This window comes from Paramormyrops kingsleyae, chromosome 21 (genome assembly GCF_048594095.1).
Source record: "Paramormyrops kingsleyae isolate MSU_618 chromosome 21, PKINGS_0.4, whole genome shotgun sequence".
NCBI lineage: Eukaryota > Metazoa > Chordata > Actinopteri > Osteoglossiformes > Mormyridae > Paramormyrops > Paramormyrops kingsleyae.
Genome location: NC_132817.1, coordinates 13,247,107 through 13,255,774, shown reverse-complemented (window position 1 = coordinate 13,255,774; position 8,668 = coordinate 13,247,107). Strand labels below are relative to the sequence as shown.

The 8,668-nt window shown below is 45.7% G+C and overlaps 1 protein-coding gene across 1 annotated transcript; it reads right to left on the bottom strand.

The window, feature by feature from the left end:
• Positions 1-5,861: 5,861 nt before the first annotated feature.
• On the bottom strand, positions 5,862-8,248 carry LOC111847617 (DET1- and DDB1-associated protein 1). Its single transcript, XM_023818972.2, has 5 exons — positions 7,880-8,248; positions 6,995-7,075; positions 6,757-6,808; positions 6,496-6,557; positions 5,862-6,405 (listed from the first exon to the last, which is right to left on the bottom strand). The coding sequence occupies exons 1-5, from the start codon at positions 7,886-7,888 to the stop codon at positions 6,301-6,303; spliced, it is 309 nt and encodes a 102-aa protein (XP_023674740.1). The 5' UTR covers positions 7,889-8,248; the 3' UTR covers positions 5,862-6,300.
• Positions 8,249-8,668: the final 420 nt, after the last annotated feature.

The window sequence follows — 8,668 nt, the reverse complement described above, 5'->3', positions numbered from 1 at the left end:
CCCTGTCAAACAGCATTTGGATGAACTAGATCAGAGATTGGGAGCCAGGCCTTCACATACTACATCAGCGTCTGATTTCACAAATGCTCTTCTGGGTAAATGGGCAAACATTCCCACAGACACACTCCAAAACCTTATGGAAAGCCTTCTCAGAAGAGTGGCAGCTGTTATAGCTGTACAGGAGGGACTAACTCCATATTGATGCCTATGGATTTAGAAAGGGATGTCATAGAAGTTCCTATAGGTATAATGGCCACGTGTCCCAATACTTTTGTCCATATAGTGTACATTGTACATTACAGCAAATCACTCATGAAGCTTAAGCTATTGCGCCCCCTAGTGGTGAAACACAGTCCACATAAATATTACATTTTAGAAATTTTACAAAGTTGTCAATTCACATCACAAAACAACAATTAGTACATTTAAACCCCATAACCAGTACAACAGAGTTGCATTAAAATTTACCTCCAGACTCAAAAATGTAAATAAGTATGTCTCAGCACTGACAGATTAGTCATAAACATATGATCCTAAGCCTGTAAAGTCAGAAACAGGCAACACAGACAATGTATTTGAAACGTGACTGACGAGGTGTGTGAGTCAACATGGACACAGGAAACAGCAACAGGGACGGACGGAGCAGAAGGCTCCTCCTGGGCATATGCGTGAGTAGATTCTGGACCGACACGGCTATTCACTGTATGAATGCAGTATTGCTGCCAGCATTACCTGCCTCTTTCACCAGGCAGGATAAAGACAGGCTGGGAAGTGAAGGAAGAGAGGAAAGAGGTGGGATGGAGGGATGGAGGGAGGGAGGGAGGGGTTGAGCCTCAAATTCTATGATGAGCTCAAGATGATTCATCATCTTAACTCAAGGACATAGGAAATAAACAGCATTTTGCAAACAGGGCTGGCATAAGCCAGGGAGGAGAACCACTGGTATCTGGTGACTTTATAACCAGAAAGACTCTGGGTCACATCCCACTGTGGATTTGCAGTGCATTCAGAACGTCGCATTTTGCTATGCTGCCACCTTATGTTAAAAATGTTTAAGCTCTTTCTTCCTCTCAATCTACACTCGAGATCCCATTATGACAAAGAAAAACAGGATTTAAATGTTTTTTTGCAAATTTATAAAAAAAAAAAAAAAAACTGAAACGTCCCATTGACATAGTATGTACTATAGTAGTAGAATATAGTAGCATTCGGACCCTTCACTCAGTACATAGCTGAAGCACCTTTGCCAGCAATTACAGACTTAAGTTTTGCTGGGTATGAACACTCTGATTTTGGGAGTTTCTGCCATTATTCTCTGCAGGTCCTCTCGAGTTCTGTGAGGCCGGACGGAGACTGCGGATGAACAGCCATCTTCTGGTCTCTCCAGAGATGTTTGATTGGGTTCAAGTCCGGGCTCTGCCTGGGCCACTTAAGGTCATTCGGAGTTGTCCCTAAATCACCCCTGCTTTGTCTTTTGTTTGTGCTTGAGGTCATTGTCCTGTCGGAAGGCAAACCTTAACCTAAGTTCCAGAGGGTTTCATTAAGGAAGTCTCTGTACTTTGTTCCGTTCAGCTTTCCTTTTCGATTCTCTCTAGTCTCTCAGGTCTCTGCCACTGAATGATGCTGTTGCTACCATGATTCACTGTAATGAGCGGAGCCTGATTTCCTCATTTGTGGAATTTTAATAGGTAGTGTCTTAATGGTTAGGGAGGCCCACTTGTAACTGAAAGATTGCTGGTTCAAATCCCCAACCAGCAAGGCACCACTGAGGTACCCTGAGCAAGGTACCGCCCCCAAGCACTGCTCCCCAGGCACTGAATCAGCTGCCCCCTGCTGTCACAATGTCACATATGGGTTAAATGCAGAGGACACAGTACGTTGTGCACTGTGTGCTGTGGTGTGTCAACAATGACCCCTAATCACCTAATTCTAGATTACACAAAAAAAGTTCTGAGGGCAGAATGAAATGACTGGTTCAGAGAGATTACCAATCAGATTTAGAGGAGGTGAGCCCAAGACATCTGATTGGTTACCTCTCTGAACCAATAATTTTTCCTTCTGCCCTCAGAACATTCTTGTGTAAGTAAAACTCCCATGACACTTAGACCTGAGGCTCCATACTGCATCTCCAAAAATCAGTGACCTCGGGTTCCTGATCACCTTTTACCAAGACCCTCCTCTCCTGACAGCTCTAGGAAGGGTCTTGGTTTTTACAAGCTTCCTCCATTTTAAGAATTATGTAGTCTTAGGAACTGTCAATGCTGTAAATATTTTGGGTGCCTACCCCAGATCTGTACCTCAACACAATCCTGTCTCAGAGCTCTGCAGACAATTCCTTCCATCTCATGGCTTGGTGTTGCTCTGAAAGACATCGGCAACTGTGCAACCTTTTATGACAGGGGTGGCCAATTTTATCCGCAAAGGGCCGGTGTGTGTGCAGGTTTTTGGGATAACCTGTAGATCAGCTGATCAAACCCAGGTGTGAGGACTCTTCAGCCAATCAGTCCTCTAATTAGTAAACTAATTAGGCAGTTGCAGAAAAAACCCACATACACACCGGTCCTTTGTGGACAAGATTGGCCACCCCTGTTTTATGAATAGTTATGCGCCTTTCCAGCTTGTGTCCAATCATTTGAATAAACCACAGGTGAACTGCAAAAAAGAAATAGCTAGAAATAGCTCACAGATTATCAATATTAATGAGATGCACCTGAGCCAAATTTAAAGTGTCTTAGCAAAGGGTCTGAATACATAGGTCAATCAGTGATTTATTTTTAATTTGCCAAAATTTCTAAAATCCTATTTTCACTGTCATTATAGCATATTGATTACAGATTTATGAGGAAAAACACGAGTTTAAATGTTTTAGCATAAAAACATAAGATGTGAAAAAGTGAAGGGATCTATACTTTGTGAATGCACTGTATCTGTAGTGTTTCTTACCCTTTGAGTGTGGGACAAAAAATTGTTTTTAAATAAATGCATGAAAATTAAACGTGCCCTTTGGCGTTGGGAGCACTGTTCATGAAGCCAGTGTGTAGGGAGGACAGGCAGCTTGACACTAGGGTCACGCACCCATAAGACGCTCAAATGCTGATATAGGCCTTTACGCTTCACACTTCACCCATGTGGCCCAGTCCATTTCCGCAGTGCTAGCTGACAAGCGGGTGGCTAACAACTGCGCCCTCGGGCAACGACCGCCCTGTGCAGCCCAAGATCCGCCACAGCTGACCCTGGAGACCGCCATCATGCGAGTTGTCATCGTAGAGTTTCAAGTAACGATGGCCAAAAGTACGCCTCATGAACCATGTGCAGTATTTTTTGACCCCACTAGATGGTGCTCTTGGCTTGAGGTATGGCATCTGTTCAAAAAAGGGCTCAAAGCATACCTCAAGCCAAGAGCACCATCTAGTGGGGACCAAAAAATACAGCAAATGGTTCGAAATTGGAGTTGTCATTTTGCCCATCACTAGGTGGGAGATGCAATCTGAATAATTGCCAAAGGATGCAATCTGTCTCTTCCCCGTCATCCCCACCACAAGTCTCCTGAATGACTTTTCTCTTACGCAGCACCTGGCACTCCTGCTCATGTACCTGACCTAGGTGGCCGTCCAGGATGTCCCTGCCTGGGTGGTGGAGGAGAAGGCCAAGCTGGAGTATCCATATAGAGAGGCTCTAAGGCAGGGGTCTCCAACTCCGGTCCTGGAGAGCTACTATCCAGTAGATTTTCTATCCTACTTGGCTTCTGATGAGCCACACCTGGCCCTGGTATTTACCGGAGAACAGGTGTGGCTCATCAGAAGCCAGGTAGGATTGAAAACCGACTGGATAGTAGCTCTCCAGGACCGGAGTTGGAGACCCCTGCTCTAAGGGTAGGTCCTGTGACCAGCCGGCCAGGGTTACAGAAAATCTAGCTCACAGCAACCACTGCAATCCCTAGTGACTTTCTGCGCAAGCCTGTCCCAGAGACAGGAGCAGCAGAGGAGAAAAGAAACTGAGTGACAGAGGGGGGGGGGGTGTGGGAAGGAAGCTCGGTCCCACCCACCCTGACATGCAGCCAACATCACCCCCAACTGTAGAGGAAGCCAGCCCCTCCGGGGGCCTCAACTTTGGGGTCTCCGCAACCGGATTAACAGGCCGCTCCTCCTGGGAGCTGTGGAAGCGGCTGGCCAGCTCAAACTTCCACACAGCGGCTGGAAAAAAAATCATCTTCTGGGGGGACGATGAAGGGAATGATCACTCTGCCGGCAGAGAGAATACAGGTCCAAAGTCTAACCGCACCAGCGTGATGCCCCCAGTCGCTGAGAGGGGCTCCTGCTCACGTGTCAGTCCCCAGTCCACAAAAAAATCCTAATTTAAACATTCTGACTTCCTGGTTATTTCTGTAAAACCTGGAAATAAACATTACTAAAAAGAAAACTTTTCCCTGTTATGCTGTTCATACTGATATATCCGCTACAACAGATCACCCTTCAAGATTGCCCACAACAGATCTGTTATTTTCAGAGTTGTATTAACAAGGACCCTGGGACAATTCCAGCTTAGCTGCTTATAAACAACACTTCTGCCCAAATTCCTACACGTTTATTTATAACAGCACAGACCAGGCTGTACACACCCAGCAAAGACTGAGACAGATTGTAACCACCACCACTCACACTCTCACTCCTAAAAGCAAGCATTCACTGTGTAATAGGAGCCAGTTCCCCTTCCATGCGAAGGCCCATACTAACAGGACTAAGGCGTCGCCTGCTATCTCACAGGGGACCTTCTCGAACGTTCTGCTCCACATACTGGAAAGGCCATGGCTTTCAGAAAGGACAGGTAGGTGAGAGAAATCCAGTTCACAGGATTGACATATTCAGAAGCAAACAGGGGCTTTACGTTCAAAGAATCATCCCTATAAGGAATCCCCATCCCACCTGAAGCAGCCACAGCAGCCTCATTCACAGGAAGTCTGCATAGCAGACACAGTCTCTCACCATCTTCTGATAACAGAACCTGCCAAATGCTCTAAGGCCCCTGTAAATGCTGTTTACAAGCCCCACGTTTTCACTGCAGCTCAATGACACACATTCACAGCCAAAATAAGCATCATTAACCCATTTTACTACCCGGAACAAAGGCACTGAGGTACAAAAGAACACTACCATTCCACTCTTTACGCCTAAACAGAAAAAGGGGACTCACAACTACTAGATCTGTAAGACAGGAGCAGCAAAATGACAGACTGAAAAGAAAATTCAGGAATTCACACCCTTACTAATCACAGCGGTGTTGGTGCCATTCTGAACTGCCACAGACTAAAACCAGTGGAGTTTATTAATGACATGGATGATCAACATGTACTAGTGTTGACAAAAAGGATGCTTCACGAACCATTGGCTGTATTTTCTGGCCGCACTAGATGGTGCACGTGGTTTGCTTTGGGGCATGCCTTCAGTACTGTTTCGAAAAGAGAGCACCACCTAGTGGGGTCAGCAAGTACAGCAAATGGTTCATTTTAGCCATCACTAACATGTACCTACCTGTAGCTGGTACCAAATGCGGAATTTAAATAAAAAGGGTTTTTGTCATCCAACAAAATGGATGGGGGGTATAAAGTGAAACACAAATCCAAAATGGCTGGGGTCAGTTGCTGGTACGTTTGCAGGGTTTACACATCAGCTTGGTGTGGTGGATGGCAGGGAAGCTGCCGCAGGTTAATTACACTGCCCACACATAACTGAGGGGGCGCTAAGGATCACACTCGGATAGACCAGCTTTAATCTTTATATTTGGAAAACATGTATGTATAAATAATGGTTTGGCAACTATTTTTTTTTTTTTTAAAGCTGTTGTAAAGAGAAAGGACCCAACCCTGAAAAACAACATATTTTATTCTAAGCCCAAAGTATACGAGTAAGCCGGGAATCGGAGGAGACCTAAACCGCAAGACCTGGCACAAATTCTTCATAACTTCAACAACATATAATCACATTAAGTTTGAGTACAGGAGAAGAAACTCTTCATCTAAAACCTCATTCATGGTCAGACAGGAGATGGAACAAAGGGCTGCATGGCGGCCACTTGTGGTTCAAGCCAGGCACTGCATCAGAAGAGCACTGTAGAAGCACAGTGGAAACTCAGCTAGAAGTAAAATATTAAAAAACAAACTGAATACAAACATGACTACATTTTATACAGGCATCATTCCCACATTCAGAAAAACAGTCCATGAGCTGCTCATCTCGCTGGCCAAATGCGTGAGCTACCATGTATGATGGTGTGCGTGTGTCTGAATGCAGTGCACTGCAACTTTTAAGTGTCCTCGGTCATCTCCTGGCTGTCTGTCCGAGCAATTTTCCGAGGAGGGGCGGGACTCTCCCCCTCCACATGTTCCTGTTCCCGCTTTTTGGCGGCATTCTGTCAGAGAGAGAAAAAAACATGGCATCCGATAAGCTGAGATCTCCCAACATCTATAGGCACAAGCATCAAGGTATAAAGAGGGCCAACCTTTTTGTCCCACTGCTGATGAAGGTATCGCAGGAGAATGTTTGTCTTCTCTGTGACAATGACTGCAAGGGGGAGAAAATGAACACATTTTACCTAAATGTGATGCAAGCGTCTGGTCAAAACATCAGCGGTTAAGGAGAGAATGATTACAGCAAGATTAATATTAGGAATTTACACTGGGGCAGAAATAAGAGTGGGGCTCAGGGGGGAGACAGGTGGGGGTGGGCAGACGGGCAGACAGGGAGGCAGAGAAACACTCACTCTGCTCGGAAGGGTACTCTCTCGTCGGAAGGTAAACCGATGGCCTCCTGTTCTGTAATAAACATTCACAGGCATTTAACAGCAGAAAAAGCCTGATCCTCACTTTCCCAAAGACATGCAGTTAGAAGCCCTCAGCACCACCCACTACAGCCCAACAGAACCCGCAGCTGTCAAACCCCGTCCAGAGTGCAGCTGCATAACCCCACCCCCACCGCCTGCCAGGAAAGGGAGCGCTCACCGACGCCTTGCAGACGGAGTCTGCGTGAAACCTGCTGAAGTTGCTCTTGTTGTAGACGGGGAGCCCTTTCAGGAAGTCCGCCTGCAGGGAGAGCCAGCCATTAGCAACCACACTGAAGTACCACTGAACACAAAAGCAACCCTTAACTGGAACCTTTTCAGGAGATCGGGCAGCCAGTGGTAACGGCAGCAAACAGCAAAGCAGTGCCCAGGCTCCCCATAGCACTCGGTCTGATATTTGAGATCAACACGGAATCTAGCTGACCCAACAGATACACCCATATTCCCATAACATGTCAGATATCATAAAGAGAATCAGATTACAAGCATACCCTACTGACGTGGGTTATGGGATGACAGGCATGCCACAATTACGAGGATCCCGGAATGCTATAATTCTTAACACTGATTTTAATATAACGAGAAGGCCATAAACACACAGCTCCTATTAGGAGCATAGGGAGGATTAGGGGCGTTGGCCTATGATCAGCTGGCTGCATCCATAAACAACGTAGCACTGCCTACTCCGCTTTAAACGATTACAAACGTAAAATCGCGACTCTCTCCCCAAATCGCCGCTTCATGGTACCGTCTTATTGATTTGCGGCTTATACTTTAGCCAATCTACTTTGCACCGTTCAAAGCACTACCAGCCGGGACCGCACCGCCAGATAAAATACCGAGGACATGTCAAAGCCTCATGTAACTGGGTAAAATAGGCCGTACGGACCAAAACGGTCTCTTATCACACAACCGATGACCAAATACCGGACAGGCTTACTAGCTACCAAACCAGCAGGGGGACATGCTAACGCAGAAGCGGGCGATACACGGCTAAAAGACAAAAGTGTCCAGCTGACAGGCAGAACAATATGTAGAACCTCACCTTGTCCATGTTTTCCTGGGCTGCGACGGTCAAAGTAAAGCAGTTCGGGGGTTTAACTGCGAAATATCCGGGCGACGCCACTATTATAAGCTGCTAGGCAGCTGCCGTGCCGTCGTTCTGCTAGCGGACTGCTAGCTAACTAGCGATAAAAAAAGAAGCAGACTACAGCTATGAAACCATACACCGTATGAACAACACGCTTGAACGGTGAGAAACAAAAGAAAACACGACAACGTGCTTTAGTACATAAGACCGTGAATATGTATGTATTTACACGAAAATTAAATGTATTTTTCGCACTATAGCAACCACCTAGCTAGAACCTGCCATCTTTGATTCTTTACGCCCAATAGCCGTGGAAGCACCTTTACGTCATTTTTCCTGGTACCCAGACTTAATTTTGATTGGCTACCAACCGTCGTTTCAGACGTTGCGTTGTGACTCACTACCAATCATAAACCACCGCTAAGAAAATTAACATAGGTTGAGATATCTATGAGTCACGTGTGCGGAAGTTCGGCACTAGTTGATTAACGTGTTGATTAACTTGTGAAGTCCAAATCAAATCAAAGTTTATCAAATGCACAACAGTACCGCATTCGGCAGTAGTTGCAGGCAATGAAACGAGTCTCTGAGAGCTCCCTATATAAAGGTTGCCTCTGAGTATTTATATTATGAATATATTTGCCGAGTTAAGCTTCGGATTTGATCCTGCTAACTTTTATTAGATTCCTTGTCGGCTGCAACTGTACTTGATGAGTATTATGAAAGTTTCTTTTAGTAAATTAA